This window comes from Enhydra lutris, unplaced genomic scaffold, assembly GCF_002288905.1.
Source record: "Enhydra lutris kenyoni isolate GAN:26980312 unplaced genomic scaffold, ASM228890v2 scaffoldscaffold15, whole genome shotgun sequence".
Lineage (NCBI taxonomy): Eukaryota > Metazoa > Chordata > Mammalia > Carnivora > Mustelidae > Enhydra > Enhydra lutris.
In genome coordinates this window covers 9381984-9408505 of record NW_019154099.1, presented here as the reverse complement: position 1 = coordinate 9408505, position 26522 = coordinate 9381984, and the positions used below count along the sequence as shown (strand labels likewise).

General features: G+C 38.5%; 1 protein-coding gene across 2 annotated transcripts in view; it reads left to right on the top strand.

Annotated features, from left to right (window-relative positions):
- Positions 1-266: 266 nt before the first annotated feature.
- The window catches only part of LOC111147026 (diacylglycerol kinase eta), a 168566-nt gene continuing 142310 nt past the window's right edge, over positions 267-26522 (top strand). For both annotated transcript variants that reach the window (XM_022502876.1, XM_022502877.1), the window contains exon 1: positions 267-458. In XM_022502876.1, the coding sequence (XP_022358584.1) occupies positions 267-458 (192 nt within the window). The remainder of the gene's footprint in view (positions 459-26522) is intronic.

Genomic DNA, 26522 nt, shown 5'->3' with positions numbered 1-26522 from the left:
CAGGAGTCCCAAGCGGGCGGGGGTCCGCGTCTCCTGTGCCCCACTGCGCTTGCCGTTCTGGAGCCGGGTGGAGGGGCCTGGAGGGCCGCTGCTGGGAGGGCGTCTGATCCCCTGCGCCCCTTCCCCTGCGGGGGCGGCTGGGGGAGCGGAAGATGGCGGCTGCGGCCGGGCTCGGGGCTCTGGGCCCGGCTCCGACCGAGCGCACCCACTGACCGCCGCTGCCGCCCCCGCCGGGCGGTGCTGTGTCCCCACAGGAGTCGGAAAGGATGGCCGGGGCCGGCGGCCAGCACCACCCTCCGGGCGCTGCGGGAGGAGCGGCCGCCGGGGCCGGCGCTGCGGTCACCCCCGCCACTGCGTCGGCAGGGCCCGGAGACGATTCGTCTGACAGCGAAGCGGAGCAAGAGGGACCCCAGAAACTGATCCGCAAAGTGTCCACCTCGGGGCAGATCCGGACCAAGGTGAGGCGAGCCCTCGGGCAGCGCGGAAGGCGGGAGGCTTCGGGGCGGGGAAGAGGAGCGAAGGCGCCTGGGGCGCTCGGAGCGCGCGCGGGAGATCCCGGGAACGTGGGGCGCAAGGTGAGGGCGGGGCCTGACCCGGGGGCGGGGCCGGCGGGAGCTGGACCGCAGCGCGGCCGGAAGGGATTCCCGGGCCCGCACTGGAGGCCGCCAGGGTGGGCTCACCGGGAGCTGGCGGCTGCGGTGGAGGAGCAGGGAACGAGCGGCTCGGCTGGAGCGTGGGAAAATGTTGAAGTGCTCTGGAGAGTTCCCACCCAGGGAACTTAAAAGGACTGTTTTATTTTTTTGTCCTCCCTGAGTGCGGGGTTGGGTGGAGTATGTGCCTTGCGTAGGGAGCCGGGCGCAGGCCGACCAGCCAGAGATGCAAATCGCGCCCCCTCCCTTCCCTTCCCGCGGGCAGCAGCTGTCTCCTCCCCAGGACCACTCTGAAAGGGTGGGTGGGGAGGTGACAGCAGACAGCAGCCTTACCTCCCGCTGCCATTTGGAAGGCAGAAGTCAAGGCACGACGCCTGTGTAAATGATGCTGGCGGTTGAACACCCTGCGTGACACATCAGCAAGCCAGGCTTTTGAGTAGTGGGTTCCTGCTCAGCGCGGGGGTTCAGATCTTAACAGCCATGGTTATCTTAATGAAGATTAACCAACCGCCTTGTGTAATATGTGCTGTTACTTGTGTGTCTGTAGCAGATGCTTTTGAGAGCTCAAAGTTGAAGAGTTTTAAATAGATCTTGAGCATATACAGAGGAAATGCTTACCACATTGAAGGGTTATTTGTATTTTTAAGTTTTCATCGTACTTTAAAACACATCGTACTTTTGAAATCTGTTATCACTGGGGTACTTTAATGAGGTTATTTGAAGAGAACCAATGAAATTACTGAGCTTGTGTGCTCTCATTAAAAGTAAATTTGTAAAAGTTAATTTTATACTTAGTTTTATGAGAATTCTTTTTTTTTTTAAGATTTTATTTATTTATTTGACAGACAGAGATCGCAAGTAGGCAGAGGCAGGCAGAGAGAGGAAGGGAAGCAGGCTCCCTGCTGAGCAGAGAGCCCGATGCGGGACTCGATCCAGGGACCCTGGGATCATGACCTGAGCTGAAGGCAGCGGCTTAACCCACTGAGCCACCCAGGCGCCCCGAGAATTCATTTTTTAAGATCAATGGACTCCTATGAGAGTAGAACTTTTATTACATGTTTATGAAATCATGTTTTTTTAAGCCTGCATCCTTATTTTCTAGAATAAATAGGGGTAAGCACATACAAGTGGTAACAAGATGCACTTAGCAAAGAGTCAAAGATGGCTTCTGTCATTTTTTACCTGCCCGCTGTAACTCCTTTTAATAGTGACATTTCTTCATTTAATAAAAACTATGATAACTTAAGGATTTGGGTTTAATATGTTTTTAGAAGATTAAGGCTAAACAAGATAGGGACTTTCTAACAGTGCCTTTAACATTTGAAATCTCAATTTTAAAAAAGTTCATGAAACTGTATTACTAGTGAACAAAATGGCAGGTTTAAAAAGTGGCGTATTTTATAGATTCTTATGCAATGGTTAAAATTCCATGTAAAACGTATCAAAATTTACCAGTACATTTATAATGCTTGAAAGAAAATTTAGAGATGGCTCTAATTTGAGTTAAGTTAAGCAACAAATTTGAGGGGGTACAATTAAAATTTGTAGGTCTCATTAATTCATGGTAATAGCTAAGTTTATATATTTTAAATTTTATATTATCTATGGTTTGGGGTAAGGCAAGTTTTTAAGACTAAGAATAAATTTTAAAAGTTCATATATTATTGGTTTTCCATTTAACTTTCTAATAAAAATATTTAGCACCGGTTTTTTTTCGCATGATTAGAGATAGTGATCATTAAATGAAATATTTCTTAAATTTCACAAGATGTATTGAATTTCAGAAGTCCTGCATTTTATACTAACTCATACAAATGCATGTAACTTCATCAGTGTTTTCATACATGAACGGCTGAGATCCAGACCTAAAACTCCTGAGACGGGTGAGCCTCAGCCTTTCTGTGTGCCCCTCTCACCTCCATCCAGACTGTATATATATGCCACAGATTTCATCAGTTACATCTCTTTATCACACATATTGATTCTCAGGGAAGAGAGCTAGTGCAGTAAGGGGATTAATAAAGTGAGAACTGCTAAATTTAATACTGGTTCCTAGCCTGTATTAAATTTCCTAAATTTAATACCGGTTCAATTATGGTCCAGGTAAGAGTTAAGGGAAAAGATCTTTTAGAAAAAGACTGTGCTTTCTTGATCATCTCCACAGATATGTAAGATGGGAGAGTCTAGAGGAGAATGAGACCAGGACTAGCCCAAGAGCTAGTGGGTTTTGAGACAGAAAGCAGTTCTGGGACGCTTAGGTGGCTCAATTGGTTAAGCCTCTGGCTCTTGATTTGCACTCAATGTGGATGTGATCTCAGGGTCATGAGATGTGATGTGATCTCAGGGTCATGAGATCTAGCCCTGTGTAGGGCTCAGCACTCAGCATGGAGTCTGCTTGAGATTCTTTCTCTCCTTCTTCCTTTGCTCCTACCCTGCTCATGTTCTCTCTCTCTCTAAATAAATAAATAAATCTTTAAAAAAGAAATAAAAATATTTATTAAATGAATAATGTATATATTATACAGTTATATATAATGCTTCATATATATAGGCATTATTATTAAAACATGTTACTTATTTTGGTTTCCTTTAAGAGCCTTATGATCATGAAGTTGTCTGGTTAGTTTAGGTTTGGGATGAAAAAGGCCACCAAAGTAATTACCGTATTTAAAGTGTTCTGTGTTGTAAATACTAGTTTGTGTTTTCAATAATTTGAATAATCTTAAATTAATTGTGGCATTTGGAAAATATCCAGGTACTTCTTAACTGAAATAAGTATCGTGCACCCATAATACGATATTGAACAGTGTGAGAGGCTATTCAGTGATGGGAGGGTATTCTGTGAAAAGTCAAATCTCCCTCTCACTCCAGACCTTCTAGTCTACATCTCAGAGGCAATTGTTGGCATTTTTCTTGGTATACTTCCAGAAAATGTCTATGAATGTACATATGTTTCTTTAAAAAGTACAAGTGGGAACATTCTGTGCACAATGCTGTGTCTTGTTGGGAGTCTGAATATCATCATTTCCCTAATGGTGTGTACACATCTACCTCATTCTTTTTATTTTTTTATTTTTTATTTTATTTTATTTTTTTAAAGATTTTATTTATTTATTTGACAGAGAGAGATCACAAGTAGACAGAGAGGCAGGCAGAGAGAGAGAGAGAGAGAGGGAAGCAGGCTCCCTGCTGAGCAGAGAGCCCGATGCGGGACTCGATCCCAGGACCCTGAGATCATGACCTGAGCCGAAGGCAGCGGCTTAACCCACTGAGCCACCCAGGCACCCCTACCTCATTCTTTTTAATGGTGGGGAAGTATTCCATTATGGTAGGTTGAACTACATGAATTTGTGAGGTCAGTAGGTCAGAAATGGTCAAGAGTAGGTAAAAAATGGCCAAGGGCCTGGGAGGTCTGGGAACTGGGAAGACGCTTTTGAAAGGGTACAAACGTTCACTTCTAGAATGAATAAGTTCTGGGAATCTAATGGGCAGCGTAGTGACTATAGCTAACAATACTGTATTGTATCCTTGAAATTTGCTGAGAATAGATCTTAAGCATTCCTACTTTTTAAAAAAGATTTTGTTTATTTATTTATTAGAAAGAGAGAGAGAGAGGAAAGAGAGAGAGAGCAGGGGGAAGGGCAGAGGGAGAAGGAGAGAGAATCTCAAGCAGACTCGCCGCTGGGGTAAGCCCCGACTTGGGGCTTGATCTCATGACCCTAAGATCACGACCTGAGTCAAAATAAAGAGTCAGATGCTTAACTGACTGTGCCTCCCAGGCACCCCTAGATTTTAAGCATCCTTAAACATGAGCACACACACACACATTAATTAAGTGAGGTGCTGGTTATGTTAATTAACCTAATTGTGGTAATTATTTCACAATATGTATGTCTATCAAATTATTACATTGTATACTTTAAATATAATTTTGTTTGTCAATTATATCTCCTCAAAGCTGGGAAGAAGTGGTTGAATGTAGGAAATTTTTTTTTTTTTTAAAGATTTTATTATTTATTTGTCAGAGAGAGAGGGAGAGAGAGTGAGCACAGGCAGACAGAAAGGCAGGCAGAGGCAGAGGGAGAAGCAGGCTCCCCGCCGAGCAAGGTGCCCGATGTGGGACTCAATCCCAGGACGCTAGGATCATGACCTGAGCCGAAGGCAGCTGCTTAACCAACTGAGCCACCCGGGCGTCCCGAATGTAGGAAATTTCATATGGTTCGGCCTAACATGATAGATCATCATTTAATTACCTAGTTCTCTATGGAACTTCTCTGTGGAAGTTCTCTATGGTTATTTTAGGACAACACTAATCTCAGTTTTGTTTATTTGTTTTGCAGTGGATATGATGACTTTTATTTATTTATTTATTTTTATTTTTTTGACAGGAAGTTGGATTTATTGGTGGGCATGAATATGACGGGAGGGGGTAGTGCCAAGGTTTTCATGAGTGCAGAGCTTTCCATTTGTCCAAGGGACCATGGTTAGGGATGTATTTGACCCCACAGCCATCTGGGATAAGCCGCTTTTCAGCCATGTCTTCAAATTCATCCACATTGAACTTAGTAAAGCCCCACTTCTTGGAGATGTGGATCTTCTGGCAGCCAGGGAACTTGAACTTGGCCCTGCGTAGGGCCTCAATCACATGCTCCTTGTTCTGCAGCTTGATACAGATGGACATGATGACTTGGCCAATGTGGACCCTGGCTATTGTGCCCTGGGGCTTTCCAAAGGTACCCCGCATACCTATCTGTAGCCTAAATTGAAGATAGCCATGAGGTCAGACCCCAGCATCCACCCAAAGGGCTGTCTCTAAGGTCCCTTAGGGCAACCCATATAATCAACAGGCTGCGTACACTACCGAGGAGGCTACTTATGATGACTTTTAAAGTAAAAAATAAGACTGGCATGCTTTAAAAAAAAAAAATTTTTTTTTATTTATTTATTTGACAGAGATACACAGAGCAAGAGAGGGAATACAAGCAGGGGGAGTGGGAGAGGGAGAAGCAGGCTTCCTGCCAAACAGGGAGCCCAATATGGGGCTCGATCCCAGGATGCTGGGATCATGACCTGAGCCGAAGGCAGAGGCTTAACCCATTGAGCCACCCAGGAGCCCCAAGACTGCTTTTAAAATTAGTCTGATTTAATAATGAATTTAATAATTTAATAATGAAATTATTAAATATTTAATAATTTAAACATTTAATTTAATTTTTAATTTAATTAAATATTAAATAATTAATAATTTAATAATGAAATTCTCCCATACATTTTAGTATATTCCTCACATCCCCACTTTGTATACTCTTTGTTCTCCTTTTCATTTTTTTCCTGTTTCTTTGCCCTTGCTGTGTACTATTTTTCTCTCTCTCTGTTTTTCACTTTTTCCTTTCTCTGTATCAGCTAAGTAGAATTTCGGGTAGTCTCGGCTAGGTACTCGGGTGCTAAACAGTAGATAATTTTATGGCTGCCTCTGTTTCCCCAAAGGAAAAAAAAATCCTTTACTTAAAAAAGTGGAAATGGTGCTGATGTGAGAAAACCAATGGGAGCTATAATTCATTCCATCTCGTCCTCTCTCCTTATTGTTGGCTCTTATTCCTAATTCTTAGTTCTGTCTTAAGGAGGAGGTTGATTTTACATTCAGATTTACCATTACAGAAAATTTTGCAGATATTTATTAAGGACGAGACATTCTGAAACAGCATTAATATAAACTCAGACCACCTTGGTTTTGAACATGAATGTGAAGAAGCTTTGTTTGCTCTTTTTTGCCGGATGGATACTGTTGGCCCATGAATACAGGGACTGGCTGGAGGAACCTTGGTCAGATTTGCAGACTGAGATTGTTCAACCATCGTAAGCCATGTGGTATCAACAAAGGAACCATCTCTGACTTTTTCTGACAATGACTCATCTCCGCCAAGGTCTTGAAGCTTCATGTGTCAAAAATATCTCCTAATTAGGTTTACTGTGCTCTCATTGATCTGGCATTTCTATGTATTCTTACAGTTAATTTGGAATATTGATGGGTCTTTCTTTTTATGGGTCTTTAAATTTAGGTAACACATACCTAACCCCCTAAATGATATTCAGAACTTTGCAACATTATATCTGGATTAAGACATCTCTTTAAGCACAGTAACAAAATAGTCATCACAATCTTCAGTTCGTACCTCAGTTTTACTTTAACATGAAGGTTGTATAAATAAATTCTTGTACCTTTACGGTAAGGCACTATATGGAAATATTGATTTATATTTTTCCCTGATTAATGAGATGCAGTTGGTGCAACTAAAACATTATCTTTCACCGTAACTGTAGTTAGAGTAGTCGAGGGAAGAAATGCTCAGCATTTTTCAAATTGTGGTGGGAGCCCATTAGTGGGCCATGATAGTTTACATCTAACATTTGAAACAGACAGAATAGATTAGAAACTATTACTCAAAACTTTTAACCACAATTCTGAATGGAATTTTTGGATGGGGTAGTGATCCAAATATGAGGAGAAGCAGAAACATGGCCAGAAGATTGTTAAGAAATGAGAATAAAATAATATTGATAGGTTTATTGTTCAGAAGCTCAATATGATATGAGAGGCGAGTAGGAATTTTAGTATTTTGCTAGGTGGTGAGCAGGAATGTATTTTGAATAATAAGAATAATTAACATTCATCTAGGGCAGAACTTGGTGAACTTTTTCTGTAGAGGTTTATAGAGTAAAGTCTTAAGCTTTGTGGGACGTAAAGTCTGTGTCAAAATTACTCAGCTCTGCTGTTGTCGTGTGAAAGCAGCCATAAACAATCCTTTTTTTTTTTTTTTTGAAGATTTTATTTATTTATTTGACAGAGAGATCACAAGTAGGCAGAGAGGTAGGCAGAGAGAGAGGGGGAAGCAGGCTCCCTGATGAGAAAAGAGCCCGATGGAGGGCTTGATCCCAGGACCCTGGGATCATGACCCAAGCTGAAGGCAGAGGCTTAACCCACTGAGCCACCCAGGCGCCTCATCCATTGACAATCCTTAAGTGAATAAGTGGTGTGGTAACACTTTAAGGACATATGAAATTTGAATTTCATATAGTTTTCAGGTATTAAGAAATACTCTTTATCTTTTTTTTTTTTTTTTTTTTTTTTAAAGCCATTTGAACTTGTAAAAACCTTCGTAACTGATGGGCTATATGAAATCAGGTAGCCAGAAGAAAATGGCCCATACATTTGGCTGGCAGGCCATAGTTTTCTGACCCCTGTTCTAGATGATGGAAAATGGCACAGTTTGGTTTGCAACGCACTGCAAAGTTAAGGTGCTGCTCGATGCTCTCGGCATTTAAGGGACCAAATAAAGCTAGATTTCAATCCATTTAAAAATCTCATCTTTGTAGAACATTTTATTTTTAGCTTGGTTTGCGTCTTTGCTTCCATTTTAATGTGAACTAAATATAGACTGGAAACTCTGAGTCCTGGTACAGTTAATACATGGTATAACAGCTTTCTTTCCATTTTGATTACAAGTTAAACATGATATTCCATTATTAAAGATAAGAGACATAATAAATAATTTACTAAACCTTTACATCTAACTGAAGATGCCTAATTTGAAAGTATCTAAATTTAGAAAGCTCTTGCTTAGTTTAAGGTTGCATGTTTGCTGTTGTGGTAGGAGTGACAAAAGGTTATATGACACGACCATTGTCAACCACCCAGGGCTCCTTTCTGTTTCCAGGGGACAGGGTTTCACTCCTATTGGATGTGTTAGGCTTTCCTTACTCAGGAAATGTGTTTATAAGCAAAGGTTTTAATTAAAGAGAGTTTGTTTTATATCTAAGACTAGACCTTCGAAAAAGGCCGTAACATGTTAGTACATTATTTTCCCTTGGCAAATTTGTGTGGTTTTGCTGGGTATCACATATATTTCTCCATGAATATTTAGTCACTTGAAACATTTTTATATTTTTGATTTGGTTAAGTGGCTTAAAATGGCCTGTAACCATTATTGATAACAGTCTTAATTTAGGATTCAGTGCTCATTGTTTCTGCTTCAGGTAGTCATTTTTTTTTTTTCAAATGAGCATATATGGTAATAATCTCCCCTCCCCTTGCTCTTTGTTATGAGGATATTTGGAAGACTATTAGGCTCTTGTTTTATACCAAAGAAATATGATTAACTTTATCGTGCATGGAGTTGGAATTTCTACCCTTCTCCCTGTGCCGTTTGAGTCCCATGACTTTTTCAAACCACCAACATGTGATTTACTATAATAAATCTTTATGTATTGGCTTGGGGCATTTATGTCAGAAATTTTAAAATACATTTCTACTTAGCATTTTATTGTTTACAGAGCAGTTTTTGTAACTGAATGAACTGAATAAACAGGAGCTTATGTAACAGTTCTGCAAAATTACCTAAATTTTACAAATCATAAATCCAAGACTCAGTTTAGTATCTGCTGAGTAAATGACAGGCTGGAACTCAAAAGCAAGACTTGCTACCATTATTCCCTGGCACAGTGGACCCAATGGGAGGTTCCAGATTCCTTTTTTCGGGAGTTCCATCAGCTTCTTGGGTTTTGAAGCCTTACCTCTACAGGGTACAGGCACAGATGGGGGCCAGCTATCTCCACTTTCCTTCCCCACTCCACGCTTCCCCTGTCCCTGTCCTTCTCCTCTCTCTACCCCTTCCTCCTCCTTCCTGCCCTGCCCTTCATCAGTCTTTTTAGTCTGTAAGTATATCTCTCACCAATGTTATGGATTTTATAACGTCTTTTTGCATCTGAATCCCACATTTTTTGTGACACGTTTAAGAGTGCGTTTGCAAAGTAAATTTCTGAATAAAAAAATTTCAGCTGAAATTCCTCCTGATTTTAATTACTGTTAGAAAAATCGTGGAATCCCTTTGAAAAACATCTTTAGAAGGACTAAGAAGAAATGCTTTTAGGTAGCTAACTCTTCAAGTAGGTTTTCAAAGAAAATTGTTAGTTTCACTTCCATAAGGTAAGATGCTATTTTTAAAAGGTCATGATATAGTGTTATAATTCTTATAAAAAGAATTATATAAGGTAATTTTTCATGTGGCCCGTTAAAACATAGTTGAGGAAAAAGTATACATAGAATTTATTTTTAACTAGTTAAGAGATGAAAATGACATTTGGGGTGCCATTTTCTCCATCTACCTATTTTATTTAAATGAGAAATTTTGCCAGGCTGTATACCTGAGCAGGTATACTGTTTTGACTTGGATTATTTATGCAAACTCATATAGTACTTTAAAGTTATAACAGAGGTGCGTGGATGACTCAGTCAGTTAAGTGACTGATTCAGGTCATGGTCTCAGGGTCATGAGTTTGAGCCCCGCTTTGGGCTCAGCCCTGAGTGTGGAGCCTGTGTCAGATTCTCTCTCTCCCTCTCCCCTCGCCATGTTCGTTCTTGCTCTCTCTCTAAAAAAAAATTACAATATTAAAGTAATGTTATAATATAATGTTAGATATCATTAATATATAATAAATATAAATTTTATATATGCTTACATATATAAATGCATATAATGTGTATTATAGAAGCTATATGAACATAGTATATAATTATAATGTTCAATGAACATGTTATATGCATGTTACATATATAAACATATCTCTGTAATTTGTGAAGCAGAATGGTAAAACAAGCATCCCTGAATCCAGCGTAAGAACCAGGATATTTCCAGGCCCATATATCAACCCGGGTGCTCCTTCTCTTTTTTATTCCTTTGTTGCCCCTCAGTTCATTCAAAAAGATATGTATGGTGTTTCCAAGCACCTTCATAGGTGCTGAGGACTGAGCAATAAACAAAATAGACAAAAACCTCTGCCTTCTTGGAGTTCACATTGTAATGCAGGCAGAAGTTATAAACTCATAAATATGTAAACTGTGTCACATATTAGAAGGTGGGAAGTGCTGTCGAGAAAAAACATGAGTGGGGGTGGGATTGGAAAGGTCTTCCTGAGAAGGTGACATCTGAGCAAAGATCTTGAGGGAATGAATCACGGACTTCTGAGGGAAAAGCAGTGTAGGCAAAAGGAACAGCAGATGCAAAGATCAAGAGACAGAAGCTGTGATAAGGAGACAGATCAGTGCGACTGAAGTTGGGGGTGGTGGGAGTCAGGGGGAAGCAGGTAGAAAGTTGGAAGTAGGTAAACAGTGTCAATAAGTAAGGTGGTACTATAGAGAAGAGTTCTTAGCTTGGGGCTCATGCATTCCATAGCATGGATGGGCTTTGGAGGGCTCCCCACATTTTATATCTGTGTATACATCCCTCAGAAGACTGAAACCATTGAATTGTAAAAGGGAATTGCAGGACGGACCATAAATGATGGATGAAAAAAAATACACATACACTGTAACCAACAGTTATTGTGGCCATTTGAAGACATGCTACGGTGGGGAGTGGGTTCAGTGAAATGAATCATCTTGAGTGGGATAGGATAGCAAGTTTCCTTTCAGGAGTTAGTAGTATTGGGTTTGTATCTTGGCTCTTTCGGGTCCTACTAGGTGACCTTAGTCACGTTACTTAATGTGACAGAGAATGCTGTGCCCATCAGGTTCTAATTCTGCTGTTCATCCTGGCCCACTGTTGGACTTAATTTCCCCCTGCAGATAGGTGGGGTTATGTGACTGAGTTCAGGCTCGGGGAATATGGAGGAGAGTGACGTTTGTTGTTTGCCTTCTGAAGCGTTTTATGGGACTCTGTGTTTTGTCTCTTCTCTCACCTGCCAGCTAGATGTAGATTATCTAGTGAGAGGAGCTTGGATCCTTGAATGACTTCATGGAGCAGAGCCTCTTTGCTCCTGTCCCTAAACCTCACTGGTCACATTGGATGGTGACACTAGAAGGAAATAGACCTTTACTGTGTTAAGCCTCTGAGATTTGGGCATTGTTTGCTGTATCAGTTAGCATACTGTGACCAATACAGTTCATTTCTGTGAAGGCAAGGGTTCTCATTTATGGAATAGATATAGTGATTTTTGCCTCATAGGGTAGGTAGGTAATGAAAGATAAAGAAATACGCCATATGCTTCTATATCCTTGATTTTTATAATTATTTTTTAAAATAAAAAAATTATTTTTAAAAATTGATATAAAATCTGGATAACTCAATTATTCACGATACATGTATTTCCTAAATAACTTAATCAGTAGGGTATATAGACTGCTGTTCTTTGTTGACTTTTTAAAAGACTTGATAAAACTATTATGTTCTATAGACCATTATTTTATCATCAAAAATAAAATGTCTTTTTGGCGTCTGGGTGGCTCAGTGGGTTAAAGCGTCTGCCTTAAGCTCAGGTCATGATCTCAGGGTCCTGGGATCAAGCCCTGCATTGGGCTCTCTGCTCAGCAGGGAGCCTGCTTCCTTCTCCTTTCTCTCTCTGCCTGCTTCTCTGCCTACTTGTGATCTCTTTCTGTCAAATAAATAAATAAAATCTTAAAATAAAATAAAATAAAATGTCTTTGCTACCATGAAGGGCCTTATGGATGTGTGAAAACTCACATTGCAGGAGCAATGAGGATAGGCTTACCCTACGTGATGATTTTAGCTAGGGTTAGTCTTGTTTCTAGAGTAATGTATGTTATACATGTCTTATGAAAAAATACTGTAATAGGAATGAGTGACCACTTAGAATTGGTAGTAGAAATAATTGGCCTGGTAGGCTTTTAGGTGCTTTTGTGGCCAAGTCGACTTTACCCTGGAATGTTCTTCCTGACATCCTCCCTACCTCCTTAAGTCCTATTTACTCCTCAGTCCACACAATCTGGCTTTTGCCCCAACCATTTTATGAAAACGTCTTTTGCAAAGGTCACTACCACCTAATTGCTAAAAAAATCCAGTGGTCTCCTTTTAGTTTTCACTCAGCTGTATTTTGTGCCAATTTTGATGCTGTTGACCATTTTTCTCACATCTTTCCCTTTTGTTTTCAAGGTTTGAATTTCTCTTATCTTTTTACTGCCTGTCCGCCTCTAGCCCTGACTCCTTTGGCAAATGCTAAATGTTTTTGTTTCCTAGGATTCTTATTCTAAGTCTGTTTCCCTCTGTCTTAGTTAATGTGATCGATTCGATTAGACTTCCCCTACCAGCTGTACCAGTCTTTGCCTAGCCTGTGCTCTTTCCTGAGACCTGGACCTGAATCTCCTTTGCCTACCAGTGCTGACTCTAGTGAGTCCTCTAGCCATCTCAGTCTTGACATTCTCAAACCCAACAGGTATGTTCACAGTCACCGCACCAACTAGGCACATTTTGCTTCACTACTTTTATATCTTACAGGATTTGCCTTGTAGTTAACTTTGACTGTTTATCTTGCTGATCATCTTCATTGACTCATTTGCTGTCAATAAAAATGCATTCAGAGTCTACTGTGGCTGGCAGGGCTCCCTATGAGGCAGACACAACCCCCTTCCTCATGGAGCTCAGTCAGCAGTCACCAAATGTAGTCAGTTCTGTTTTGTTATATGTTATCTCATTTAATCTTCATAACAAAGCTGTTAAGTAGGTAGGTATAACTATTATATTCGTTTTAGAAATGAGGAAGCCAAGGATTAGAAAGTAACTTGGAGGTTACACAGCTCTCCAGTGACTGGTTTGATGCCTGGTTTCAATCTGTGATGATATACTGTCCCTTTGTCTATTGGGTGTGTTTGTTGTGAATTCATCCATTTCCTTTTATTTCTATTGCTACTTACCCTAACTTCATTAGACCTGCAAAATTTATCATTTCGATGTTTGCAGTGGATTTCCTCTTTGGTCTACTGCCAGAGTTCTCTCTATGAGAGGGACATATGATCATAACACATTTTGTATGAATCTTAGACATTGCCCATTGCTAGTGGAATAAAGTCTAAATTTCTTAGCATAGCTTAGTAGGTCTTTCTCAGTTTGATAGTAAAATAACATAAAAAATCCTAGCTACTAGATCTTACATTCTATCAAAGAGAAGTTAATACCCATATAAACAAATGTATGTCAGATGTTCCTAAGCATAGTGAAGGAAAATAAGACAGAGTAAAGGGGGAGGGAGTGATGGGGTGGCGTATGTGTGCATGGAAAGTATTTGGGTTGACTAGGTCCAGGAAGGACTCTCTTTGGTGAAGTGATTTTGAACAGAGATCTGAATGAAGTGACATGAGCCATGCAGATATCTGGTGTTGGAACATACCAGGCAGAGTCAGGGCCCTGGTATTCCAGTTGTGTTTTCTGTCACTGTCATCCTGTGGGCGATCGTGCCAAACTCTTCTCTGTTCCCAAAGTAAGGCAGGTACTGTTGTATCTCCCAAGTGTTTTCCATGTGATATTCCATTGACCTGAAATGCTCCTTTCCCCCCCCTATTTCTCTGCCTGATTTATTTATCTATTTATTTAATTTTTAAAAAAATATTTTATTTATTTACTTGAGAGAGAGAATGAGAGAGAAAGCAGGAGCATGGAGAGGGGCAGAGGGAGAAACAGGCTCCCCGCTGAGCAGGGAGCCTGATGCTGGGTTCCATCCTAGGACCCCTGAGATCATGACCTGAGCCAAAGGCAGATGCTTAACCAACTGAACTACCCAAGTGCCCCTGCCTGATTTATTTCTATGTACTATTATTTCCCAACATTTCTGAAAATATTTGAAGTGATTTATGTTCACTATTGTGTATCAAGCTTAGGTAAAATATAGATAGGACTATGAGACCAAGAATGTTAGGTTAGTGTATAAAGCAGGGTGTCTGTGTCCGATCTATCTATTTATCATCTATCTGTTGTTAAAGATGACTTATTAATTTGACCCCAAGCTTCCTGGTAGCCAAAGCAACAAGATCATTTACAAAATTTTATTGTCATAGAAAAAAATTTTTTCTAGGTCCCAAGGAAATGTGTCTGTTAGTCATCCGTCGGGGCGGGCAGTGGGTCACTGAGGGATGAAATGGATGCTCCCCTCACCAATATGTGTGGCAGGATGGGATCTTTTGCAGGCCTGATCTGGAAGCAGAATTATTTATCCAGAGGGTGCAGTAGATTCGGAAGGAGGTGCTTTCGGAAGCTCTTTTCTGATTATTTCAGTTTTCTTCATGGAATAAGAAGATCATCCCCTGAGAATAAGATGGGGGAGAGGATCTTAGAGATCTGGGAGAGAGGAAGAGGTGGGTAATAGGAGATTTGAATAGGAGAATAGGAGAATGGAGAAGACATGCAGGGTAAATATCAGGAGGCATTTTAGGCACACCTGAGGCAGGTGACCATGAATTGAAGGTAAGCACTGTCACCCTGGCTGTGGGACCATGTTCAACTACATGGCTGTAGGCACAGAATAAATAGAGAACTGGGTTAAATCAGGGTTATGGTTTGGTTAAATAAGTATGGCAGAGCAAGAGGGGATAGGGAGATTGAGGGTTGACACAGGGGAGGGATTACAATGACAAGCTCTGGGATTTATGTTAGGTAAAGAATGAGCACTCGAGGGGCTGGGCCTCTGCCTTTGGCTCCGGTCATGATCTGAGGGTCCTGGGATCGAGTCCCGCATCAGGCTCTCTGCTTGGCAGGGAGACTGCTTCCTCCTCTCTCTCTCTCCCTGCCTGCCTCTCTGCCTGCTTGGTCTCTCTCTGTCAAATACATAAATAAAATCTTAAAAAAAAAAAAAAAAGAATGAGCACTTGAGGTGTCTTCAGAAGTGACTATGGGACCAAATAGCTAAGGAAGAGTGGAAGAGAAAATCATTGCAAAGAATTAAATTTTAGCCACTCAAATTAAAGAAGAGAGAAAGAAAAGAAAGTCTACTAAAAAATTGTAGAGTTCTAATTATTTTATTTAAAATTTTTTAAGAGAGAGATGGGGAGGGGTAGAGGGAGAAGGAGAGAGAGAATCTTAAGCAGGCTCCATGCCCAGTGCAGAGCCGGACTAGGGGCTCAGTTTCACAACCCTGAGATCATGACCTGAGCCAAAATCAAAAGTCAGACACTTTACCGACTGAACCACCCAGGTAGCTCCAGTTTTAATTATTTTAAGTATGCTTTACAGATGCACTAATAATAGATTTTGCTGGGGGAAATCTCTGGATCATGTATGTATAGCTGAGGTCTCTTCATTAGTAAAATACAAAGAATATTTTACTCAGAACATGAGAATAGTTCCTCGAAGAAATAAATGGATCTGGGTTGGAATTTAAAAAAACAACAACATACAAATGAAAACTTAACTTGCATTAAGTAACCCATGAGCTCTAATTCTAGTCCTTATTGGTTAAGTCAGGAACCTCTCCAAGTTTGAGTTTTCTCATATTTAAATTCTCATAAGGTTCTTGTGAGGATTGAAGAGATACAGTCCTTAGCTCAGTGCCTGGCACACAGTGAGTGGCAGTAAATGTTAGCCACATAGTCCAGAATCTTGAGGGGCACCTGGGTGGCTCAGTCAGTTAAACGTCTGCCTTCGGCTCAGGTTGTGATCCCAGGGTCCTGGGATTGAGCAGGGAGCCTGCTTCTCCTCTGCTCATGATCTCTCGCTCTCTCTTTCTTGCTTTCAAACAAATATGTAAATAAATTAAATCTTTAAAAAAAAAAAGAATCTTGAGGTGAAAGACACTCTTTCTGAAAGGCGCTTTTGCACTTAGAACTATGCAAGGGAGCGAGTTGCTAGTGAAATCTTCAGTCATAGTGAAAATCCCTGTGCATAGCCCACCTTTGGCAGGCCCGAGTCTAAGCTGTGTAATTATAAACCTTTTTGAAGGTTGATAAGGGGATGGAGACGTTCTCATAGATCTAGCTAAGATTCTACAGTAGGAAGGGAAGAATGTTGAAAGAGATTCAACTTTCCCCTGGTAACACGGTTACCTCAACATCATCTATACATATCATGACAATTCTGAATTATTACTGTTCAAGCATTCATGGTCTTTCCCCTCCTCTTCCTCCTCCTCTTCTTCGTCTTTTTTAAGATTTTATTTTTATGTAATCTCTACACACAACATGGGACTTGAACTCACAACCCCAAGATCAAGAGTTGTATGCTCTACCAACGGAACCAGCCAGAATCCCTTCCCCTTCTCCTCTTAAAGAGGAAGCATTCTAACACGTTCCGTCAGCTCCTTCATTGTCCTTTGTTATGGAATATGATGGTGGATCTAATGAGGGGACAGGAAAATGCTCATTCTGTGACATTATTCCCTTCAGGGTCCCAGTACTTGTGGTGTAATTAAGAAGCTGGAATGAACAGGGGAAGTCACATGCTCTGACTTTACTGTCAAGGCAAACTGTGAACATACATGAGACATTCCCTGGGAAATATTTAGATGAAGGGGAAGGACTTGCTCCCACATGAGCAAGTAAGAGAAACAGACATACAATATGGATTATTGTCATCACTGTGACCCCATGTATACCTATAGGCTGATAAGGCCTAAGACCTTGAGGTATAGTTTAATTAACCATCTGTATAGTACGAGCACATGATATATAAAACATTTAACTTATAAAGCAGTTGGACACTCATGTTCATAGCAGCATTATTCACAAGAGCCAAAAAGTAGAAGCAACTCCAATGTCCATTGACCGTCGAATAAAAACAAAACAAAACATGGGATATACATGTGATTGGCTCAAAAAAAGAAAGAATTCTGACACCTGCTACAGCATGGATAAATTTTGAGGACATTATGCTAAGTGAAATAAACCAGCTACGAAAGAACATGTGATCTCACTTAGATGAGGTCCTGAAAGTAGTCAATTTCAGAAATACAGAAAGCAGGATGGTGGTTGCCAGAGGCTTGAGGGGGATCAGGAAAGGGGGAGTTAGTGTTTAATGGGTACAGAGCTTCAGTTTTGCAAGCTGAAAACAGTTCTGTGGATGGATAGTGGCTATGGTTTCACAGCCCTGGGAATGTACTTAATGCTAGTGACCTGCACACTTAAACATGGTTAAGATGGTAAGTTTTATGTTAAGTGCATTCTACCATAGTTAAAACCAATGATAAAGTAGGCATCATAGGAATGGCCCACCGTAAACTCAAATAGTATTACAAGATTTTTTTTAGTGAGATAAAGATGAAAAATAAGTTTAAGACATGTGCAGAGTATCAGGAAAACAATAGAAACATCAAGAAAACTGAAACTTTGCTGAGATGCAAAAAGAATCTGGATGAATGCTCCAAGTTTTATCAAGTTTACTCTTCAGTTTTACACAATTACAAATACATTTGCTATTTGAATTTGGGCTAACTCACTAAAATGATCTATAAGTTCTTAAAATAATACATGTCAAAAAGAAAGAGTAACAAGGGGTACCTAGCCAAGCAGACATCATTAAAGTAACAAAGCTACAAAAATAATGAATGTGGCTTTGATATGGGAATAAATTGAAAGATAAATGGAACAGAATAAAATGTTCAGAAACTTACCTATAAATATATAAGAATATAGTTTATAATAATGATAATATTTCAAGTGGGGAAAAAAATGGATTACTCAATAATTCCTCTTGAGACAACTGGCTCACCATTTAGTCAAAAAAATTGGAAGCCCGATTCTTACCTCACATTATGGGCTACATACTTTCTAAGATAGATAAAGATCAAATTTACAATAAACAAATCGTCAAAGTACTAGAATAAATATAGGTAAGTAATTGCATAGTTTTGGGCTTGGAAAGAATTTTAAAATGTGACACTAAAGAAGAGAATATAAAGTAAGAGCTTGTGGAATTCTGACATATTGAAACTCACCATAAAATAAGTGACAAGGTGGGGTGCCTGGGTGGCTCAGTTGGTTGGGCATCTGCCTTTGGCTCGGGTCTTGGTCCCCGGGTCCTGGGATTAGGCCCCGCACTGGGCTCCCTGCTTGTCGGGAAGCCTGCTTCCCCTCTCCCTCTCCCACTGCTTGTGGTCCCTCTCTCTCTGTGTCTCTCTCTGTCAAATAAATAAAATCTTAAAAAAAAAAAAAAACCAACTAAGTGACAAGGCAAATAATTTCTCAAACCTCTTCAGTGTTTAGCCAGAAAGATTATTTCTCATTTTTTGTTTATGATACAAATGTCCAATAATAAGGAACTGGTTAAATTAATTATGCTGTATCTATATAAAAAATTCCATCAGGTATGTGGCACCTTTCAGGCAGTTGACGTTCAGTAGATACTAAGAGAGTAGATAGGTGAACAAATTAACTGTTAGCATCATCTTGACATGGAAGGTACTCCCATATCTGGGGCAGAAGAGGAGATTGTAGTATGTATAGACTCTGGGCCTCAGGAAAGGACATATCAGAGACATAGTGGTTTCTCACTGTATTATAGAATTATGAGTATTTGCTCTTTTCTTATTTCTTTATTTTTTTTAAATTTTAATTCCAGTTCGTTACTGTATGGTGTTATATTAATTTCAGGTGTACAGTACAGTGAGTTAGCACTTCCATACAATACCCTGTACTCATCTCAACAAGTACACTCCTTAATCCCCATCACTTATTTAACTCATCAGTTTGTTCTCTGTAATTAAGTCTGTTTCTTGATTTTTCTCTCTTATATTTTCCCTTTTTTTGCTTGTTTTGTTTCTTAAATTCCACATGAGTGAAATCATGTAGTATGTATCTTTCTGAGATTTTGCTTAGCGTTGTTCTCTCTAGTTTCACCCATGTCATTGCAAATGGCAAGATTCTAATCTTTTTTATGGTTGAATAATATTTTATATATAACATATATAAATGTCATATATATGTTATGTATAACATATATAAAATTATATTTATATATTATATTATTTATATATATGTTATATATAACATATATAAAATTATATTTATATATTATATTATTTATATATGTTATATATAAAATATTATATATATATCACATCTTTATCCATTCATTTATCCATTATAAAATATTATACATATATATATCTCACATCTTCTTTATCCATTTACCAATCGATGGACACTTGGGCTACTTACATTTCTTGGCTATATTGTAAATGATGCCCCCAATAAACATAGGGGTGCATATATCCCTTCGAGTTAGTGTTCTTGTATTCTTCGAGTAAATACTCTGTGATTGTTGGGTCATGAGGCACTTCTATTTTTAACTTTTTGAGGAACCACTGTGCTGTTTTCCACATTGGCTGCACCAGTTTGCATTCCCACCAACAGTGTGTGAGGGTTTCTTTTTCTCCGCTTTCTCACCAACACTTGTTGCTTCTAGTATTGTTGACTTTAGCCATGCTGACAGGTATGGGATGATATCTCATTGTAGTTTTGATTTGCGTTTCCCTGATGATGAGTGCTGATGAGCATCTTTTCATGTGTCTGTTGGCCATCTGGATGTCTGCTTTGCAGAAATGTCTGTTCATGTCTTCTGCCCATTTTTAAGTTGGATTATTTGTTTTTTTTGGTGTTGAGTTGCATAACTTTTTTATTGGATGCTAACCCTTTATCAGATATATCATTTGCAAACATCTCCTCCCATTCCATAGGTTTTCTTTTAGTTTTGTTGATTGTTTCCTTTGCTGTGCAGAAGGTTTTTATTTTCATGTAGTCCCAATAGTTTATTTTTGTTTTTGTTTCCTTTGCCTCAGGAGACATACCTAGAAAGAAGTTGCTATGGCCAATGTCAAAGAAGTTACTGCCCATGTTCTCGTCTAAGATTTTTATGGTTTCAGGTCTCACACTTAGGTCTTTAATGCATTTTGAATTATTTTTGTGTATGGTGTAAAAAAGTGGTCCATTTTCATTCTTTTGTATGTTGGTGTCCAGTTTCCCAGCACCACGTGTTGAAGAAACCATCTTTTTCTTATTGGGTATTAATTGACTGTGTAGTTGTGGGTTCATCTCTGGGTTTTCTATTCTGTTCTATTGATCTATGTGTCTATTTTTGTACCAGTACCATACTGTTTTGATAACTGTAGCTTTGTAGTGTAACTTTAAGTCCAGAATTGTGAGGCCTCCAGCTTTGCTTTTGTTTTTCAAGATTGATTTGGCTATTTGGGGGTTTTTGTGGTTCCATACAAATTTTAGGATTGTCTGTTCTAAATCTTCGAAAAGTACTGTTGGTATTTTGGTAGGGATTGCATTTAATGTATAGATTGGTTTGGTTAGTATAGACATTTTATCAGTATTTGTTCTTCCAATCCATGAGCATGGAATGTCTTTCTATGTCTTTATGTTGTCTTCAGATCCTTTCATCAATGTTTTATAGATTTCAGCATACTGGTATTTCACCTCATCGGTCAGGTTTATTCCTGGGTATCTTATTATTTTTGGTGGTATTGTAAATGGGATTGTTTCCTTAATTTCTCTTTCTGCTGCTTCATTATTGGTGTGTAGAAATGCAACAGATTGCTGGATGTTGATTTTGTATTCTGTGAATTTACTGAATTAATCAGTTCTAGCCTTTTTTTGGTAAAGTCTCTTAGGTTTTCATGATATAGACTATCATGTCATTGGTAGATGGTGCAAGTTTTACTCCTTCCTTGACAATATGGATGTCTTTAATTTCTTTCTGTTGTCTGATTGGTGTGGCTAGGACTCCAGTCCTATGTTGAATAGAAATGGTGGGAGTGCACATCCTTGTCTTATTCCTGACCTTAGGGTGAAAGCTCTCAGTTTTTCCTCATTAAGGATGCAAGCTGTAGACTTTTCATAGATGGCCTTTATGATGTTGACGTATGCTCCCTCTAAACCTACTTTGTTGAGGGTTTTTCTTTTTTATTTCTATTTTCAGTTCTGTTTTACAGGTTACCTGTTTGCTTTTGCATAAGAAAAACCTTTAGTTTTTAAATTTGGATGCATCTCATTACAGAAAAATGCAAAGAGAAATTTTGAATTTTTTACACCAAAGGAATTCAAATACCAATGTCTTTGTATTAATAAAATGTCTGATAATTAGGTGGTATACTTCATATTTATAGAGGTGGATTAAACATTTCTGTAGGAATAGTCAAAGATAGATGGTATCACCCACCTAGAGTATGCATTAATTTTTCTGATTCCATATAAAGGAATAATCAAATAATAATTCAATAATTTATCATTTGTATAAAGGCAGAAACAAAAAATACTCCCTACTAGTATGATCTGTATTTATTGATGTGATTATTATTAGGATGTCATTGAGATATTAGAAGCTGAAAGTCTGCATAACCTTATTTTTCTAAAAAGTAAAAGGTTAAATATTGATAATAAAACCAGTAGCCTCTAAGACAGATTGTTGAAATTTGCCAGATTTGTAAATAGAATAATATGGCTAGTAAGCTGAACTTACCTTCAGACTGACTTTGGTTTTTAATTTGTTTCTTTAGTAAATTAAATGTTAATGTAAAAATCTTTATAATGAAAAGCCGTGGCTCTTGGTAGCATTTCTAAAACTTAACTGGACAAAAGTTTTTAGTAAACTGGAATGTATTACTACTACTATTACTCTATAACTATTACTATTAGTAATGTATTGATGGAATACTAATAGGAACTTGTTTGATAAAATGTACCTCTTCTGTGACAAATTCTGTTCTTTCAGCCCCTGGAACTGTATCAGCACATCTACTAGAAATTTTTTTGTATGCAAAAAACCATTGGAATGTATTTTGACATAATAGGACAAGATATATGACCCCAGCCAGTGATGACATATGTCCCATGACCAATAGTGAAATGCTGCTTTTGCATCACTGTGAGGTTAGAAGTCATACCTTCTGATATCCAGCATTCTTTAATGCAGCTTGCTGGTGCTATTGTGTGACACAGCACAACATTTAATACAGTTCTTCACACAAGAAACAATGCTACATGCATATGCTTAACATTGTTTTGGGTGGATCCTCCTTATTCATGGATTCCGTATTTGCTAATTCACCTACTCACTAAAACTTATTTGTAACTCCAAAATCAATACTTGCCATGCTTTTGTGGTCATTGGTGGACATGTGTAGAGTGGGGAAAAATTTGAGTTGCTGCATGAACTTGTCACCAGCTGGGGTTGATCCAGGTGACTGTCTGTCTTTCCCCATAGTAGATAAGTGACCTTTTTGTGGTCTGTTTATGGAGACGGTTTTCACATTTTTATGCTCTCTGGTGGTGATCTTGCTGTTTAAAACTGGCCCCAAGCCTAGTCCTGAAATGCTGTCTAGAATTTGTAAAATCAAGAAGGTCGTACGTGCCTTAAGGAATAAATTGTTATCTAAGCTTTCTTGAAGTGTGAGTTCAAGTGCTATTGGCCATGGGTTCAATGTTAGTGGATCAACAACAGATACTAAACAGGGTGTAAAACAGGGCTAAGTATTGATCAGTTGATGGAAAGGCTCACAAGAACTTAGCCCTGCATTTCCCCTAGGAGCTTTGGTTCAGTACTCACTAATTCAGTATTCATAGAGATTTTTTTTTAGTTTCTTGAGTTTTGAAGTATCTTTTTATTGTTGTTCTATTCAGGTGTTTTTTTTTTTTAAGATTTTATTTCTTTTTTTGACAGAGACACAGTGAGAGAGGGAACACAAGCAGGGGGAGGGGGGAGGAAGAAGCAGACTTCCGGCTGAGCAGGGAGCCCAATGCAGGGCTTGATCCCAGGACCCTGGTATCATGACCTGAGTCAAAGGCAGATGCTTAATGACTGAGCCATCCAGGCACCCTCAGTTTTGTTTTATTTAAATAATTATATTGAATCTCCCTGATGGCTAGTGATGATGAACATTTTTTCATGTGTCTGATAGCCATTTGTATGTCTTCATTGGAGAAGTGTCTGTTCATATCTTCTGCCCATTTTTTTATATGATTATCTGTTTTGTGTGTTTTGAGTTTGAGGAGTTCTTTATAGATCCTGGATATCAACCTTTTGTCTGTACTGTCATTTGCAAATATCTTCTCCCATTCCGTGGGTTGCCTCTTTGTTTTGTTGACTGTTTCCTTTGCTGTGCAGAAGCTTTTGATCTTGATGAAGTCCCAAAAGTTTTCATTTTCGCTTTTGTTTCCTTTGCCTTTGGAGACATATCTTGAAAGAAGTTGCTGTGGCTGATATCGAAGAGGCTACTGCCTATGTTCTCCTCTAGGATTCTGATAGATTCCTGTCTCATGTTGAGGTCTTTTATCCATTTTGAGTTTATCTTTGTGTACGGTGTAAGAGAATGGTCGAGTTTCATTCTTCTACATATAGCTGTCCAGTTTTCCCAGCACCATTTATTGAAGAGACTTTTTTCTACTGTATATTTTTTCCTGTTTTGTCGAAGATCATTTGACCACAGAGTTGAGAGTCCATATCTGGGCTCTCTACTCTGTTCCACAGGTCTATGTGTCTGTTTTTATGCCAGTACCATGCTGTCTTGGTGATCACAGCTTTGCAGTAAAGCTTGAAATTCAGGTAACGTGATGCCCCCAGTTTTGTTTTGAGATATAATGGCATAAAATACTATGTTAACTTTAGATATGTAACATAATGGTTCAATATTTATAGATATTGCAAAATGATCACAGTAAGTGTGGTCGGTGTCCATCACCATACATATTTACAAATATTTTATTCTTGTGATGAGGACTTTTAAGATTTACTCTACTAGTAACTTTCAAATATGCAATTTAGTATTATTAACTACAATCACCCTGCTGTATATTATATACCCACGACTTATTTATTTTATAGCTGGATGTTTGTACCTTTTGACCCCTTTTACCCATTTTATAATCCCCCGCAACCCCACCCCAGCCTTTGGCACCTGTCTGTTTTCTGTATCTACAAGCCTGGGGATTTTGTTATTGTATTTTTTAGTTTCCACATATAAATGAGATCATATGGTATTTGTTGTTTGGTATGTATCTGTTGTTTTGTATGGTATCTGTCTGACCTTTCACTTAGCATAATGCCCTCAAGTTCCATCCATGTTGTCACAAATGGCAAGATTTCTTTCATTTTTTTTTTTAGTATATGTGCTGCCGAAGCGAGCACAAGATTTCTTTCATTTTTTAATGGCTGAGTAATATTGCATTGTATGTACATATACCACATCTTCTTTATCTCTTCATCCACTGATGGACATCTAGGTTGTTTCCATGTTTTGGCTATTGTAAGTCATGCTTCAGTGAACATGGAGGTGTGTGTATCTTTTTGAGTTAGTGTTTTCATTTTCTTCAGATTAAATACCAAGAAGTGAAATTGCTGGATCATATGGTAGTTCTATTTTTATTTTTTTGAGGAACCTCTGTGTTTTACGTAGTGACTGCACCATGTTATATTCCCATCACAACTTCACCAAAAAAAGTTATTGGGCTTTTTTCCCCCCTTTTTGATAATAGCTGTTCTAACAGATAGGAGATGATATCTCATTGTGCTTTTGATTTGAATTTTCCTGATGTTTGTGATGTTGCACACCTTTTCACATACCTGCTGGCCATGTGTAGGTCTTCTTTGAAAAAATGTCTATTTTGTTTGTTTGTCTTGGTATTGAGTTTCTTGAGTTCTTTATATATTTTGGACATGAACCCCGTATCAAATATATGATTTGCAACTGTTTTTCATTTTTCTGCCTTTTCATTTTGTTAATGATTTCCTTGATTCTACAGAAATTTTTTAATTTGATCTAGTCCCATTTGCTTCTTTTTGCTCCTGTTGCATTTGTTTTTGGTGTCAGACTCCCAAAAATCATCGCCAAGACCGATGTCAAGAAACTGACCATCAGGGAATTTTCTTTTAAGAGTTTTATGGTTTTAGTTCTTACATTCAAGTCTTTAATCCATTTTTGAGTTAATTTTTATGTATGCTGTAAGGAAATGGTCCAGTTTCATTTTTTTTTAACATGTGGTTGTTCAGTTCTTCCAGCACCATTTACTGAAGAGACTGTCCTCTTCTCAGCGGATATTCATGGCTCCTTTGTTGTAAATCAATTGACTAAATGTGTGTGGGTTTACTTCTGGGTTCTCTATTCTGTTCCATTGATCTGTGTGTCTGTTTTTATGCCAGTGCCATACTGTTTTGCTTGCTATAGTTTTGTAATATAGTTTGGAAGCAGGGAGTATGATGCCTCTAGCTTTGTTCTTCTTTCTCTAGGTTGCCTTGGCTTTTTGGTATCATTTGTTGCTCCCGCAACAAGTTTATAGAGCATAGCTACTGAGAATAACAGCAATCGGCTGTATATGAAACTATTTCAAAGGAAAAATAACATTCATTTCTAAGTTTTTCTTTTCAAAGAAGACTAAAACAGTCTGTAAAATCCAATTTAGGAAATGATTCTACAAGAAAACATCTATTAAAAGACTTAACTTTGTTGAGTTTCTTCTTTTTATTCCTCAGGAGAAAAGAGTTATCAAAGACTTTTAAATACTTTTTATTATTCATGAAAGCGGAGTCAATATTTGAGTTGAAACCAATCACTTCAGAACCCATCAAATCAGAATAGTATACCCCAAAATCTGTTCTGTCAGAAGAGAAACTAGTTTAAGTTTTGATTTCAAATCACTTAAAAAAAAAGAATTTTGATGGTAGAACACAGAATTACTCATTTCATTAAGATGACCCATTTTTACCTACACCAAACACATATTTGACTTTGAAATAATCTGTTCATGTGATAGAAAAATGGCTTTTATCCCAGAAAGACCATAAAAGCTTGAAATGACAAATAGATTCCACTTTGTGTTTGTGAACACCAATAATTTACATTAGTTCTTAATCTTTGGGTTTAATTATTAATTATTGCTACAATTGATCCAACAATTAATAATACATTTCTTGCTTCTGTGTTGATTTAATTTAAAAGGAACAACTCTGAGACGAGAGATATTCTTAGAGACAGAAGGATGTGGTTTACTTTTGTTTTTATCAGTTACATTTATTTCCTTTTCCCTGTTGTAATCACTCTTCTGAGATCACCATTCACTGAGTTTATGAAATAGATTCCTAAAATGGTCTTTAAAAATAGGGGCTG